General features: G+C 43.5%; 1 protein-coding gene across 1 annotated transcript in view; it reads left to right on the top strand.

Annotated features, from left to right (window-relative positions):
* The window catches only part of LOC133140759 (PHD finger protein 24-like), a 32,308-nt gene extending 16,273 nt beyond the window's left edge, over positions 1-16,035 (top strand). Inside the window, exons 4-8 of the mRNA XM_061260937.1 lie at positions 4,087-4,165; positions 4,922-5,124; positions 6,491-6,657; positions 14,548-14,628; positions 14,991-16,035. Coding sequence (XP_061116921.1) covers positions 4,087-4,165; positions 4,922-5,124; positions 6,491-6,657; positions 14,548-14,628; positions 14,991-15,087 — 627 coding nt within the window. The 3' untranslated portion in view covers positions 15,088-16,035. The remainder of the gene's footprint in view (positions 1-4,086; positions 4,166-4,921; positions 5,125-6,490; positions 6,658-14,547; positions 14,629-14,990) is intronic.
* Positions 16,036-16,703: the final 668 nt, after the last annotated feature.

The raw sequence follows: 16,703 nt of genomic DNA, 5'->3' as shown, positions 1-16,703 counted from the left end.
GTTTATTATTAGCAATTAACCTCTGTTCTGATTGGCTAGCTAGCTCCTCAAAGGTATGATTGAATGGCGTCTGTGCCCAGCGCTTTGATTTGTTGGATTACGCACCATGCTGAAGCGGACATATGCAAATAAGCGTATAGTTAAAATGTTTCTTAATACAGATTGTGCGGATTTCTTTGGGGGCTGTGTGTGATACTTCCACAGTGTCTTTAATAACGTATACAACTCCTTTATAATCCACATAGCAAGATAATTTTCTATTATATGGGACCTTGAAAATCCAGATACACAGCATTGCATTTTGGGACACTAGGGATCTTGAAACTGGAGAGATCCAGTGGCGTCTCGTGAGCTCAGAACTGGTCGGGCGCAAAACTTTCATTTAAACCAGGGGTCGGCAACCCTGGTCCTGGAGAGCCGCAGGGTGTGCTGGCTTTTGTCGTTACTCAGCACTTAATTGATCGATTAAAGCAGTGGATTACACAGTTATCTGACCTGGTTTCTTGGGTCTGAATCAGTTGCTGGTATTAAGGCGAAAACAAAAAACAGCACACCCTGCGGCTCTCCAGGACCAAGGTTGCCGACCCCTGATTTAAACCAATCATTGATCTCAAACGGTTTTATTTAATATTCCTTGAGTAACGAATGTGACGATGATCTGACTAATCAATCGGGAATTAACACGCGGCTTCATCACGTCGTGTTGAATGATGAATACAGTTTACAAAAACTAAGCAGTGGCAGAGACTTCCCCTGATTTTCCTTAATTAGGCTATCAATACAACGATTAATTCATAACATACTCAGTACCGTCAGATATAGCCAGATCTCTCCTATTTGGTATTGTTATTATTTAGTAGCCTATGCCTTATGCGTTTCATTATATTTGCATTACGAAATCGTACACATTTTATCAACATTATTTGCGGACACATGTAAACTTCTTTCTCCGCAGTCCGGAAAATAGACTGGGGTGGAAATGATCTGCAATTCGCAGATTGTTAACTGGAATTGCTGGTTGTTTTGAAAGCTAACGCGGTAGACAACAGAGTGACGCATCTTTTTTAATAAGTGTTGGCTAGGCTACTTAGTGGTTAATTGATTAGCCACGTCATTGAAACGTTTGTTAATCAAGATAATTGAGTGAAAACGGGATGAGGTCTATGATTAGTTTAACGGGAAGGTTTGCGCCCCACCAATTCCGAGCTCACGAGACGCCACTGGAGAGATCCCTTCCTGTTATCAAGCATCTTTGCTTCTCAACTGTTAGAAAAAACTAGTTGTGGGTTGTCTTACTTTTTCATAAACTGACTGGAGATTACTCTTTTATATAGCCGTGTGCATCAAACACAAGTAAGGGGTTGGTGCACTCCATTATTTTTTCGTGGCCCATTATACATTAGATGTTATAAATCCCTTTCCAGTGGCTTCATTTATCTTTCCCGGCTGCGGCTAATTGATTGTTTTGCCGAGCGCCGTGCAGGTCAGGGAGAGGGCAGGGTCTATTGTAAATCTTCAAGGCAATTCTGGCACTTTCTGCTCTGTTCTTCGCTTAGTGTGACATTTCATTGAATAACGCTGCGGATGCGGAATGGGAAGCAGGCACAGAGCATCGCAAGCGGACTGTTTGTTTGTTTGTTTGTTTGTTTGTTTGTTTGTTTATTTATTTATTGATGCAGCAAAACGCAAGCAGATTTCTCAGTCTTCCAGCATGACTATGCATTGCAGCTCTTTCAGCAGACCAGCGCTCTTCTCTCCATTTCAAATTTCAAATATTAATAATATTACTATTATGATTTTATGATTAATATTTCAAATAATATTTATGAATATTTCAACCATTCCCATAGGTCTGCTTGCTCAATGCATCTATATGGGTCCAGTGCAGTCTGCTAGCGAGGTTGAGGTCGGGACCTTCATTTTGTGGGTCAGTTATTGCCTCCATTCATCACAGCCAGGGTGAATCGACACACTGGTGACATAGCTCAAGTGGAGGGTGGTAACAGCAGAAACATGCTTTGTCTTATTTAGATTCCTATCGCACGGAGATAAATATAGTCCTAGAGTCCTATGTGACTTCTGCTCAAAGGACGTAGCCCTTTCGGTCTCTTTGGGAGAGACGAGGCTGACGCAAATCAACGCTGACATCACCACATGTCCCCGCTACACACTGCTGCCAGGGACTGATCTATTATTCACCAGCCTGAGCGCTCTGTGATGGGGCCAGAATGGAGACTCACGGGACTAGTAGAGGGTCAAAGGTGACGGGTGACTTCACCTGAGTGGTGCTGTAATTGGAGCAAGTGTGGAGTTTGGCATGTTCTGCTGTACTGTGTTTTTGTGTGTGTGTTTATTGGGCCTGCTCCAAGTGCTGCCACTCCTTACACTGACGAGATGTGGCATGCCCATTTCCTGGTGAGAAATTCCTGGTGTGATGAGGACATCTGGCAGATGGGCTGTGACCTTCAAGCCTTAAGTTCTCCATTATAAATATTCTTTGAGGGGTGTCTCGGTGGCGCAGCCTGTAGAGCACTAACCACATGCTCATTGCGAGCTGCGACGTTGGCGGTTCGAATCCGACCGTCCGACATTTGTCGCATGTCTTCCCCTCTCTCTCGCTCCCATTCTTCCTGTCTCTCTATACTATATACTGTCCAATAAAGCTGAAAAAGGCCTAAAAAAAAATATATATATATTCTTTGATACAGAGCTGTCAGAGGGGTCATTCAACTCCAAGGGACCTATGTACTCTCTCGAGTTCATTTTTCTGTGTATATGATGTGTTCCATCTTGAGCACAATTGATGCAATCAGTCAAGGGTTTGATCAATTGTATGTGTTTGAGGTGGAACACATCAAATGTCTGTCTGGGAGTACCCAAGGATTGGGAACCACTGTTCTATGGAAACACAATTGCATGTGCATTTTTGTGCAGTGCTGGAACTGTTGAACCTGATGGAATCAATCCAAAAATGATGCATGTCTGGAGATTATCAACATCTTTTGTTTTTTTTTTAAATCGTGAACTTCAGCCTGTTTTATATTCATTTATGTATTATCTCATGTGAATAAGTAAATGAAGCTTGCTTTGTTTTTGTTATTTGTTTTTTTAAGTGCCAGTTATTCTGCCCAATGTACATTGGCATCAAACTGTTGTGTTTTCAAAGTACGCTGTTCGTGCACAGGCAGATATTTATATTCTAAACAAAAATACAATCAGAAAATAATTATTCTAGAAAATCATAATTAAACAAACACAAATGATATATGCAGCATATGTCAAAACACAAGTACAGTGCTGATTTCACATGTTCTCTTGACTGACTAAAAGCTGTCAGTGAGTCGTTTCTGAGATAATTGCTATTGCTAATGATCACAGTTGTTGATTGCTGCCACTTCACTGCAGATGGGAGGTTGAAAACAAAAAGGGGTTTCTGGATTCATCATTTTCAAACGCTGAACAATCCCATAGTAGATTAATAAAACACAGCTACCCAGTGTTAAATCGCATTCTTCCTTCATTTACGAGGAGCATAATTACAGCATTATGTAAACTGTAGTCTAATTTATGTTCATTATACATAATGATTCATGGCTTTCAGGGCTAATTCTGGTTGTTATGGAAGCAATGCAATGTTATAATTTTTTTTATTCAAAGTCATTTTAATACAGAACATTTTAAAACACTTTATTTTCATGTTCTGTGTTATTGGACAAAGTTGCAGTCACTTGGTTCCAAAACTAATTTGCAGTGTGGTAATACAATGTTAGTTAATGTTTGGAATGGATTTTCACTGAAAGTATGTCAAGACTTTTTTTCAATGTATACAAGAACAATATCAATTAAAGCATGCTTTGGTTATCAGTGCTAAGAGCAGGCATGAATCAATAATACTATATCATATTTAGCATGTAGAAGTTTTTTTCATTTTATTTGAATTCTAATCAATGTTTTAATAAAAGGAACTGCTTTTTTGCAGTGAGCATTTATATGCTGATGAAGTGTTTACCTTTCCTTGACATTCCCTGCAATCTCCATTCTGCAAGGAAAAGTTGGGGTGTTTTTAACTGATCTCCTCTTCGACAGGACAATGTCAACTTGCTGCTCACAGAGGAGGAGATGTACAGTCTCATGGAGACCTTCAAACAGTGCAAGATCATACCAGGTCTGTGTGTCTGCACCCACACACACACACACACACACACACACACACACACTCAATCGCGCGCACACACACAGAAGTATTACACTCAACCACACACACACAATAGCACATACACGCAATCGCACACACACACACACACACACACACACACACACACACACATACACACACACAAGTAACACATAGTTGCGGACACTTGTGCCTTTTAATGTGAGCACATTTTCTTGTGGCTGTGAGGAGAGTTACTGGCCGGTAATGTGTTCATCCAGCCTTGGTTTCCTGCAGAGTGACTCCTGAACCACGTCAAGCACATTTAACTACTGACTACTGAGTTCATCAATCATTTTTCACCCAATGGAAATCATTCAAATAGAGCTGCAGCATGTAGCCCTGCAAATTATAACAATGCACAAAAGTCTTGTTATAATTTCACAAATCAAGATCTTTAAAAAATTTCCCACCTTGCGAAATATCTTTTTTGAAATTTCTTGAAGTAATGTTTTGGATTTACAGGACAACAGAAAAGTAGCCTTTGGGAGCACCCAAAAAATATTGCTACCCTTCTGTTGAATACAACCAAGTAAAATTGTCATGTTTTGTGAAGGCTGGGTTTTTATTAATGGGGATAAAATTTCTGTGGTCATTCTGTCCTTTGTGTGTGTGGTAATGAATGATGCAAAGTGATATCAATGATGAGGAATGATGTATTAACACCACTCCCCCCCCTCCCACACACACACACACACACACACACAGAGTCCTGCTTAGTAGCGGATGAGGTCCTGCAGTACAAGCACTTTGTGTCCAAGCGGCTGTTTGAGAAGGACCTGTCGGACGAGCAGGAGGAAGAGGTTCTGGCCCAGTTCTCCGCCCTGGACCCGGAGAAGAAGGGGCAGATCGAGTGGTCCGACTTCCTGTACCACGAGTCCCTGGGCGTGCTAAGCAAGTTCCGCACTGAGGTAATGAGACACGGCACTGAATGGCACTGCATAGGGCAGGGCTGCCCAACCCTGCTCCTGGAGATCTACTGTACGCTTTCACTTCAAACCTAACAAAGCACACCTCATTCAACATCTAGAACAGGGCTGCCCAACCCTGCTCCTGGAGATCTACTGTACGCTTTCACTTCAAACCTAACAAAGCACACCTCATTCAACATCTAGAACAGGGCTGCCCAACCCTGCTCCTGGAGATCTACTGTACGCTTTCACTTCAACCCTAACAAAGCACACCTCATTCAACATCTAGAACAGGGCTGCCCAACCCTGCTCCTGGAGATCTACTGTACGCTTTCACTTCAAACCTAACAAAGCACACCTCATTCAACATCTAGAACAGGGCTGCCCAACCCTGCTCCTGGAGATCTACTGTACGCTTTCACTCCAACCCTAACAAAGCACACCTCATTCAACATCTAGAACAGGGTTGCCCAACCCTGCTCCTGGAGATCTACTGTACACTTTCACTCCAACCCTAACAAAGCACACCTCTTTCAACAGCTAGAAACCTGGTTCAGCTGCAAATTAGTCTAATCAGTTATGCCAAATTAGGGTTGGAATGAACAACTATGGGATGGTAGATCTCCAGGAACTTGGTTGAGCAGTCCTGCCATAGGATATTGTTATTATTGCTGGCTTGATATAATTAAGTATACTGTATATTGCAGATTATACAATGGTTAGTTCCAAGATTGGCTGAGAGACATTAAAATGAGTAACAAATCCCTCCTAACTTAGGAAAACCGCTTTGTTTGTGTTCGGTTGATTCATTGTATCAGAGAATTTGTGTATGTGTAAAACTGTTGCATAATTGCAATGATACACTCAAAAACTTTTTGTGATATTGTCACTGCTGTGCTGATCTTAGGCTACACAGGTAAATGAATGGGACATTGGTTCTAATCCCGGTGTAGCCACAATAAGATCCGCACAGCCGTTGGGCCCTTGAGCAAGGCCCTTAACCCTGCATTGCTCCAGGGGAGGATTGTCTCCTGCTTAGTCTATTCAACTGTATGTCGCTCTGGATAAGAGCGTCTGCCAAATGCCAATAATGTAATGTAATGTAATGCAGTACAGCAGTAACAATATCTCATTGTAAGTCACTCCTTCTGCATTATTGCATTGCAGTATCTTTATTGTAAGTGAACTTGTTCTTGACATAATTCTATTCATAATTTGTGCCTGTAAAAATCCACGAAACAGCAGTGTTGTGCCATCCTCCTGGAGTGACTAACGGCTGAGTCAGACCTCACACTGTTACTGCGATGTCCCTTTAATGCGTTCTCTGCGATCAGGACTAGTGCTCGCTTCATTGTGTTTTCCTCAGAACTCTCTAGTGCGGCTGCTGACTGCAAAAGAGAGGGAGAGGGCCAGGGCGGTTTTCCTGGGTTTGGACCAGGACAAAGATGGCGTGATTACGGGTGGGGACGTCCGCAGGGCACAGCAGTCCTGGTTCCAGAAGCACAGCAAGGAGTCCCAGTCATGCAACGTCAGGTAATTGGCAAGCAGGGCTGCATCTGCTTTTACTGTATACCGTAAATCCTCAAATTGTGTCCGGGATTCTATTTGAAGCCGGGCCTCGGATAATAGGCGGGAGCGTGGTCGATTCGGACAAATAAAGGCCGGCCCCCAAATACTAGCCGGGGTAATATTGCCTACCAGTAGGGCTATCAGTCCATGACCACTAGAAGACATTGTTTCAATTTAACTCAATGACATAAAAGAGCTCTTCTTAATATTTTATATTGTTGGTTGGTTTAATACTGTTGCCAATGAAAAGTCATTGTCCTACACCATGGGTCTCCAACACGTTGCTCTCTTATGGCTACGCAATAAGGTTTCCATGTATTTACAGCACAGCGCATGTTCAATGAATAAATGAAAGCAGCTGCCTTGGCTCGCAATAAACAGACGGGTGGAAATCCCGACACACTTTCAACTACATAAAACTTAACAGTGAACCATCAAATACCCCCCAGATTTCAGTGCCCATCAGTCCCAACATTTAGCAATAGAATCAAACAGTCCAAAAGTAAATTAAATCCCAAACCAAAGCGAAAATCTTTTGATAGCCTACCGGTATGCTGCACCAAACGAAACGCATGTCTCACAATAAAACGCACTTTAGGAAAAAAAGATCCTTAACTTGTTATTATCTACGCTAATTTGTTATTGTTCATGAAGGCGTGTCTGGCAAGTTGTTATTTTATGGATTCTGGACTTGCATGTGATTTATTGTGTTTGAGAATATTTGCAATAAACTAAGTCTGTTAAGAGTGACACTATGACTTACCAAACGGTGTTCCTGATTAGCCTACACTAATTGATTTCTGAACGGTTACAGGAAGTGTTGAACCGTGTTGGCCCACTTTAAGTGTAGCCTTTTACTTTATTTCTAAGAATAAAATTCTACAACAGAAGCCTAATAAGAAATAAAGGCCTGCCTCGAATACAAGCCTGCCCCAAATAAAGGCCTGTGCTTTGTGCAGCCTAAGTAAATAAAAGACCCCGGCCACAATTTGAGGATATACGGTATGCACTTACCAAGCATGCTTATTCTGAGTGACTTACATTCGCCATACTTACCTAGTGTGCTTATCTTGGGTGACTTACGTTCGCCGTACTTACCTAGTGTGCTTATCGTGAGTGACTTACATTCACCATGTGCATATCCTCCTAAGACCTGACTATTATTTTTTTATATAAAATAAAACCAATATTTTAAAAAATGTTTTCAGTGCAACATGTTTTTGTTTTTTTTCATCTAAGACACTTGTATTATGTCCAAAAAATAAAATACTGAAACTTTGTTTCTGCCAATTCTCAGGAGGATATAATAAGCCTTGAACAACAGTGTTTGACCTAAAAATGTTAAAACCACAGCCAAATCTGAAATAAAACAAATGTCTGTATGGCTGTTAAAAGGTCTGCTTTTTTTTTTAAAGATATACAGATGAATATATTTCATCCTATGAACATTGAGTGAAGAGTTGATGTATTTATTGATAATGTATGGATGATCGATTGCTTCATTTGGCTGTGAACTGTGTTTTTGACACATGCCAGATGTTTTTCATTGATTGATGCATTAGTTGGTTGCTTTCTTCGTTAATTACTTGTATGATTGATTTATTTCTTGTTTGATAGACTGATTTATTGGTTAGTTGGTTGTTTGGTTATTGACTGTAATTGGATGATAAGCTGTTTAACTTGTTTATTTTTTGATTCCTGTTTTAATTGATTGGGTTGTTTGGACTCTTAATTGGTTGACTGATTAAAATGGTTCCTCTGATTGGTGGCAGTCCTCCAGTATACCGAAGAGTTTGCAGTGTAGGAATCTGACTCTCTCAGAGGAATATAAATGCTTGATTCTAGAAGATTCTAGGGGAAAATGCAGCAGAGAAAGTTGCTTCTGCATATGCCTTGTTGAATGTCCTATTGACTTTATGCATGAGCACCAGGATCTCAAGCACCTAGCTTGGTTTTCATTGCCCTCAGAAAATGTGAATTAAATGAATGGTGGATTTGTATAGCCACTTTCACACAGGTGCATTATTGCGAGAGACAGAAAGTGCGTGCTGTAAATGGATGAATGTTGAATGTGGGCTGATTATTCATTGAGGAGATTTCATAAGCCATGGCTGGGTGCCCTTGAGTCCCTGTAGAAGTTTTTACATTCCGGGTGAAGCGATATGCTCGCTCGTCTGATTGAGGGGTCTTTAAAGGCTGTGTGGGATTGAATTAAAGAGAAGCGGCCCAAATTAAATAGTTATTTGAATTCTGGGTTACGGTTGAAAGAACAACGGAGGGAGAGAAAGCGAGGGAGAGAGGCGCGACGAGAAGGAAGCGGAGAATAAAACGAGAGGTCGAACGAGCGTTCGATAATGAGAGGGTACGGGGGGATTAGGTGAGAGACAAAAGAAAAGAAAGTGAATGCAGATAAAGGAATGAACAGCAGAGAAAGAGAGAAAGAGAGGGCGAGTGGGTGAGGAGACGAGAGGCTGGGAGAAGGAGAGAGCGTGAGCGAGCCGCTGGAGAGGACGGCAGGAGAGACGCGCGCCGCGGGAAGGCAGCGATGGACGACCTTTTTTGTCGACGTCAGGGAACGTTTCCCGTCTCCTGGGAAAGATGACGTAGAGGGAGGGAAAGGAGTGGGAGGCCGCCTGAGCGTCTGACGCGCGAGCCGAGAGGCTCTTTGTCCGAGTGTCGGGTGGCAGGGTTCCACGGGAAGATTAAACCCGTAAAATTAACTGTAAAAGCATATTTATGGGCTCTGCGGCCCAACAGCTGTACCCGGGAAATGGAGTTTGGCTCCGGGAGCCTCGCGGAGCTGTCTGAGGAGAACGTGACTGCGGGGGACTCGCTGTGCAGTGCTCTCACACTCACTTTCACATTAACCCTTCATCCCCCGAGGCACACTGCGCTCTCAGACATGAAGGTACCAAAAGTGCCTGAAAATGTACATACGCTTGTCACTGGGGCAGTACCCTATAGGTCCATGGTATTGCACCCTTAGCCAGCAAAATATAATTCATTTGTACCTTTTTTTTTTACTTTGAAAATGTACTCATTTGTACCCAAAGAGAAATATTACTGTACTTTCAGGATACATTTTGGAAATGTGATTATTGTAGAACAATGTGCCTCCACTGTCACTTTATTTCTGAGAATGTGGGAGAACAGAATACCTGTTTAAGATTAACCAGCCACCTGCCTTTCATTTTTATATATATACACCAGTGCAAAAAAATAAAAAACTGTATGTGCAAATACTTATTGTTTAACCTGCATGATGCTAATGTGCCCTTGCAGCTTTGATATCGGCAGATGGGTTCAGCTTGCGGTTGCTTCATTGTTGATAAAGAACCAGACTATAGTCACAGAAGAAAATTGATTTGATCATGCCAGTTTCAGTCGTGATTTTCATTTCCAAACAGCTTGTGACAAATGGTTTCATTTAACTCAGGCACTTGTTCAGCATACTGTCTATGACGTTACTTTTCATGGTTCTATAAAATGACTTTTACTGACAGTATGGCTGATAGATAAAGCCCATTACAGATTTTAGCTGTGAGCTTGGAATTGCTTTTTGTCTTTAAGCAGAGATAATGTGAGAAGCAAAAGCAGTGCAGAACTGCGGGAAGCTCTTGAGAACAGGAGCTGTGATTCCAGACGCGCATTGATGTACCGAACAGCCTGTTTGTGCGGGTTTAGGCAGCACTGGTGGAACAGCACTGGGGATTCACTCGTTATTTTAATGACCTTAATGCGGTTAGATGAAAGAGTGCATTGCGTTCCACACTCAGCTGTTTGTTGTCGTTGTATTTCTGCTCTGCAGGCAGCTGGTGATCTGGCCATGAGGCGACCAAGCTTTTCTTGTTTGTAACGGTTGATCGGGCGGGGGGGTGTTATATTTGAATTTGGGCTGTGGGCAAAGTCATGGGTGGTTGATGGTGGAGGAAGCAGAACTTTTGGGTGGGGCGGGGGGGAATTCAGTGCTCAGTACAGGGAACAGGGCTGTTGAGCCGGCTGGAGCCTCCAGTGGAACTAGCAGGGACTATGGGAAGGGCTGATGGGTCTAAGGGTATGGACGTTAGACTTGCGGGTTCCGGATTGTTCTTTTCAAATTGGGACGTTAGGTCTTAACGTTGTTACTCGGTGGGAATGAGCTACCATTCTGACCCAATCTGACCGGCTTATGAATTTTAAGACCTGTCGAAAACAATTGCGAGCAGATTCCGTGTTTCGATTTCCATGGACTAATCAGGAGATGGTTCTGTTTTTGACATTTTTCAGGTCTGGTCTGGGAGCCCAGATAGTCTTTGCGTATAATGTATGCACACCCTTAGGGAGGCAGAATGGTGCACTGATTGCTTGGGATGAGGTCATATGAACAGGACGGTCCTGCACATACACCTGATTTAATTCATGTTTACCAAGATCGGTTGTGAGATTGATGATTATAATGATGATTATTGTTCTTGCAGTATCTGTCTCTCACCCTTCTGTAAGTGCAGCCCTGTCCTCTTAACTGAAACAGTGAAACACTGCTGGTCATATAATTCATGGGGGAGCTTGGAGAGATGTGGAGATGGTAAAGATATCTGGATGAAGGACTTTTCACTTCTGTGACAGATGGGGTCCAGCTCTCTGAGAGCGGTTTCAGGGCATCTCTGAGCACTGCTGGGAAAATAATGCAGGCACAGGACAGAGATTTCACAAAGGTCCCCCCCCCCCCTCGCCTCCTTCACTCCCTACCCCCAAAATGAGCTTGCTCCTGCTGTGGTTATGGCATTGTGCTCCTGCTGTGGTTATGGCAGTGTGCTCCAGTACGTTCGGAAATGAGAGCGTATTTGACGAGGTTAGCTGAGGGCACTGTAGTGCCGCGTCACATAAATGCGCTATGCTCTTAATTGACGGGGGGCTCTGACTTCACTGACAGGTATGTCTCCAGGGGTAGGTGGGAGTGAGAGTGCCAATCTTGTTGCTTATTTACACATCACACGGCACATTTCCTTTCATTCCACAATGCGAGCTCTCCTTCTAATCCTCAGTTGACCGTGTGAAGTACATGCATAATAAGATTTCAAACGGCGGTTGGTATCGCTTGTGACTGCGTACAAAGTCCACTTTACACCTGAGTACAGAAGAGGATGTTTACCTGAGTGTTGCAGCTGGTAAAGGGATTTGCTTTGAGCTGTGTCAAGAACCAAACGGAAAAAACCACGGTTGGTTTAAGCCAACCAGTGTTCCTCCCACAAGTTACCAGTGGTTCCGCTCCGTGAGACATTATCCATCCAGTGACAGCTCTCTCCTTTACTGTGCGTCCTGTAGGGTGTATGGTGACTGGCTTTCCTGGAGTACTGTAAAATAATAACTGTGTAGCCTGTAGGCTGTAAACTACTCACAATCTCTCCTGTAGTACTGTGTAGCCTGTAGGCTGTAGACTACTCACAGTCTCTCCTGTAGTACTGTGTGTGGCCTGTAGGCTGTAAAATAGTCACTGGCTCTCCTGTAGTACTGTGTGTCGCCTGTAGAGTGTAAAAATAGTCACTGGCTCTCCTGTAGTACTGTGTGATCCCTCGGGTGTATCAGAGTAGGGAAAAATGGAAAAACTTGTAATTTCAAAATACATGAATATTAAAAATGATTTTTTTAAAATTAGTTTGGCTTAATTCCATTCTCCTTATCTTGTGATGCATTATTCATAACATGTAGCAGGGGCGGTTTTTGGACACCAAGTGAAGGAGAGTTTATCCAGGGACAGCAGCAGCTTCAGACAATGCTGAGAGAGAGAGCGAGAGAGGGAGAGAGAGAGCGCGAGTGATAGGGAAAGAGAAAGAGAGTGATAGAGAGAGCAAGTGATTGAGAGCGAGAGTTATAGAGAGAGCGAGTGATAGAGAGGGAGAGAGAGTGAGTGATAGAGAGCGTGAGAGAGAGCAAGCAAGTGATACAGAGTGAGAGAGAGAGCGAGTGATAGAGAGAGAAACATACAGAGAGAGAGAGAGAAACATACAGAGAGAGCGACTCGTCTAGCCACCGGTTGGAGGTGAGTCACCTTGGAGTCAAATCAGTGAATGCTGGTTTGAGCATGTTAGCCGCAATCTGTTTCCTCCGACTCTAATTCCCTAATATCCATAATGGATGATTAGAGATGCCAGCACATGTCGCTAATGCTTGTTTTCCCTGCATTTGGGTGGATAACATTGCATTACATTACATTACCACCACTCAGCACTCTTCTCCGGAGCGATATACAGAAGTGGAGTGTTAGTCTCAGGAATACTAAAGTGTATTTCATCAGTTAGGCGCAGAAGGGCCATTTATAATCAATACGTGGAAAACCAACCTTTAGGATTGTAAACAAAAGTAAATACCATTATGCAGGCAACCTTTCTTTATGCAGCTATTTCTATGACATTATCCCAAAAATCTAAGAAGATAGAAAGAGGATAGCTAAATTAGGTTAGTGGAGCCATGGTGAAATCCGAAGAGATGAGTCTTTGGTTTGATGATTCAGGGTCCTGCCAAAGCTGAGTTCGGCCAGTTTTCGTGGAGTAGCGTAATTGGCTCGCTGCTCTGAGGGAGGGACTCAGTAGGATCGCTGCGCACAATATCGCCCTGGGCGCCTCGGAATCACGGTCACAGGCTCTGAGACGAAATGGCTTGAAGAAGGCGTGACATTCTCAGGATCACTAGATCCATCCGGGCCAGTGAGGGACGGGGCTGTTCAGGGCGACTCCTCAGCTAACGGCGATAAGTGGAATAGATAGGGTACAATTGCCCACCAATTTGGGAGAAAATGGGGAAGAAAACGTTCAGGTGATTTTTTAAGAATGTGCTTCTGAATTCTGGGACCAGGCGAGTTGTATTTGTTCAGTTGCCATGGCAACAACCACTTATTGTGGTAAAAAGCAAAAAGGTTCTAAAATACCTTTTAAATTTATTCATCTTCTGTCAACGCAGGAGTGTGATTTGTACATACGGTGATGAAATAATGGCCGGCCTAAAAACTGTTCTGCTATCTTCATACATTTAATTAGGCCAACCAGCATACAGACTGGACAAACTCCAGCCCTCTTGCTTGCGTTTGAAGTCATCCACTATTCCCATTCCTTCCCCGCACTCAACTGTATGAGACAGACAGCCAGTGAGAAGGCAAGTTCGATTTTCAGCCTCTGCAAATTACAGTGGAGACTATTATTCTTCAAAAATGCACATTTAGGTAGCCAGCCAACTGTTAACTGTTTATTTAACATGCCCAATGTACCATAATTTATCTCTAATCGCTGCTTGTGCCAAAATTTAAATCATGATATATTATCACAGTATAATTTTCACATTCGCTATGAGCATGCTATCAATTGTTTGAAAAGGAGGTTTTAAAATGGCTTGATTTGTTGGGCACGGTTGTGCATTGCGTCAAACAAGCGCATAAATTCTGCGCAGTGGAAATTACCATTCATTTTGATGCAAGCAAATACTAATTTTGACCCTGAAGCAGGCCTGCTGTGGTCATTGGCAGAGGCTGTGGAGAATTGGAGCTGGCTCGCTGTGCTGTATTATGAGTGTGATGGCCACACACACACACACACACACACACGCACACGCACACATACGCGCGCACACGCAGGGGGCCTTTACTGTGGCTGACTGGGGGATGTGGTAGCAGTGCTGATGCAGAACCAGCCCCACGCTGCTCACAATAACTGCTAATGTTACTGCTCTGTGTGTTTCAGTGTCAACCATGTTACTGCTCTGTGTGTGTCACTGTCAGCCATGTTACTTTTCTGTGTGTGTCAGTGTCAGCCATGTTACTGCTCTGTGTTTTACTGCTCTGTGTGTGTTTCACTGTCAGCCATGTTTCTGCTCTGTGTGTTTTAGTATCAGCCATGTTGGACCCATTTCAGAGAACAGCCCAGCCAGCTCCAGCAGTGAGAAGAGCAGGGAGAAGGATGACAACAGGTCAGTGCTGCTTATATGTACACACACACACACACACACACACACACACACGTATAACACTGCCAAAGACATACAACAACATACTTATCTTATTTTAGACTGCGTTTCTGGTAAACTAATAAGCTGTGTGTATTAGTGTGAATGCACTTGGAGCACCAGTCCTCTAAGAGTAAATGAAGTTGGTTGAAATCACTTATTTCCTTGCCAATGGGGTAAATTAAAAATTAATTAAAAAATTAAAAAACTGTCCTTTCCATACCAAATGAGCTCTAGGCACCTGGTATCGTGAAGCTCTTCAAAGGTCACGGCAAGAATAAGTGGCTGAATTAACCGTGACCCCTGTGCGCTTCCTGTTTCCACAGACAGGTGACCTGGCGGCAGTTTGTGCAGGAGAGCTCTCTCTACATCCTGGCAGCTCGGCCCAACAGCCCCGCCCTCCACCTCCGCCCCCTGCTGTGATGCCCCAGGGTCAACTCAAGTCCTTGGGAGGGAGGGAGGGAGGGAGGGAGAGGAGAGAGAGTGGGGGAGTAATAGAAAAATTGAGTAGAGAGAGATGGTGTAGCGAAAGAGAGAGCGAGAGAAGAATAGTGAATGAGAAAAATATGTAATATGGAATAAAGAGGGAGAGGGAGAGGGAGAATAATAAAGAGAACTGCGACAGAACGAGAGAGAGTGGGAGCGAGAGAGTAATGTTGGGAAGGTCACAGCCAATGGCAGGCGCCCTGCTCAGTTTTAAGGACAGATGGTCCATTGCTTCTGCAGAGATGCGTTCTTTCCTCGAGCCACAGAGACACGGGAGCTCATATAGAGACACTGCAGTCAGCCGGGTGCCAATGTCAGCCATCAACGTCATGAACACGGAAACAACGCTCATCACGTGTACGCGTGCGGGACTGTAAAGGATATAAGAAGTGTTTAGTCTCTTTACTTTCCGAATGATGTGAAATGAAGTATTCGTTCCTCCCTTTGAAAGGGGGAAAGTGTTCTTATATCTAAGGTCAGTGTTACTGTCGATATGTCCACAAGTATGACTGCAGTGCCTGTCACAGTATTATTCCATCACTTAAGTCTACTCCAGAAAAAAGAGTCTGTGCTGTACAGTATGAACAAACACTGGAATTACAGTGGGAGACGAAGACTGGCTTGTCCCTGTGCTAGAGAGGACCTGAATCCATTCGCACAGTGGGACTTCACTGGATGGCTGGATACTCTTTGCACTTTTTTAAAATTGTTAGCATTATGCATCTGAAATTAATAGATATGTATTGTAACAGGTGAAAATAGCTCATTGGCGTGTGCCAGGAAAAAAAGTTATGTTTCTTTTTGGTTTTTTTGCGGATGTGACAACAATTGCAACACTTGGATAAATGCATCAGTACTGAATTAAAAATACATGCTGTCATTTTTCCTCATTGCATTGTCTTAACTTCATGTGGAATTGCCTAGGAAGAAAATGACTTAGAGTAGGACCCCCCCCCCCCCCCTCCATGAAGTGAATGGAACATTCCTGCATTACAATCCCGCTGAGCACTAAAAAATGGTGTGAGCCAGTTAGGGTAGAACTCATGTGTGTATACAGTCAAAGTACATAATAAAAGATGAAAATGTACATTACAGTATGTTAGTCTATGTGCCCATCCCCTGGTACCATGAAGGCACTGTGCTGTTGATGGGTGGGGTGGGGCGGGGCTTGCTGTTTCAGTCGCTGAGAGAGCACTGGTGGGAAGACCCATGGTAAAAAGGTAGAGGTTGTGGTTTGTGCTGAAAATGAGGGTTTTTCTAAAAGAGCGCGTGTGTTTGCACTGTGAGTCCCTGCGGCGGGCACACTGCTCCTCCACCAGAAGGGGAACCATGATGGCCCATGAATGATGCATCACGCAGGGCGCTTTGCTCTGAAACCCAGGGAGGCCTGGCACGGACTTTTAACATGGCGGAGGCATTTCAACATCCCTGTGTGTGGAAGGACTGGAGAGAGAGAGAGAGAGAGAGTGTGTGTGTGTGTGTGTGGGTGATTGTGCATGACACAGAGATATAGCTTTATTTTGTGCTTGTTTTTGGCCGTATTCCTCATTTGT

Source organism: Conger conger, chromosome 11 (genome assembly GCF_963514075.1).
Source record: "Conger conger chromosome 11, fConCon1.1, whole genome shotgun sequence".
In the NCBI taxonomy this organism is placed as follows: domain Eukaryota; kingdom Metazoa; phylum Chordata; class Actinopteri; order Anguilliformes; family Congridae; genus Conger; species Conger conger.
The sequence above is the reverse complement of the archived record's forward strand: the minus strand, read 5'-3'. Positions and strand labels throughout refer to the sequence as shown.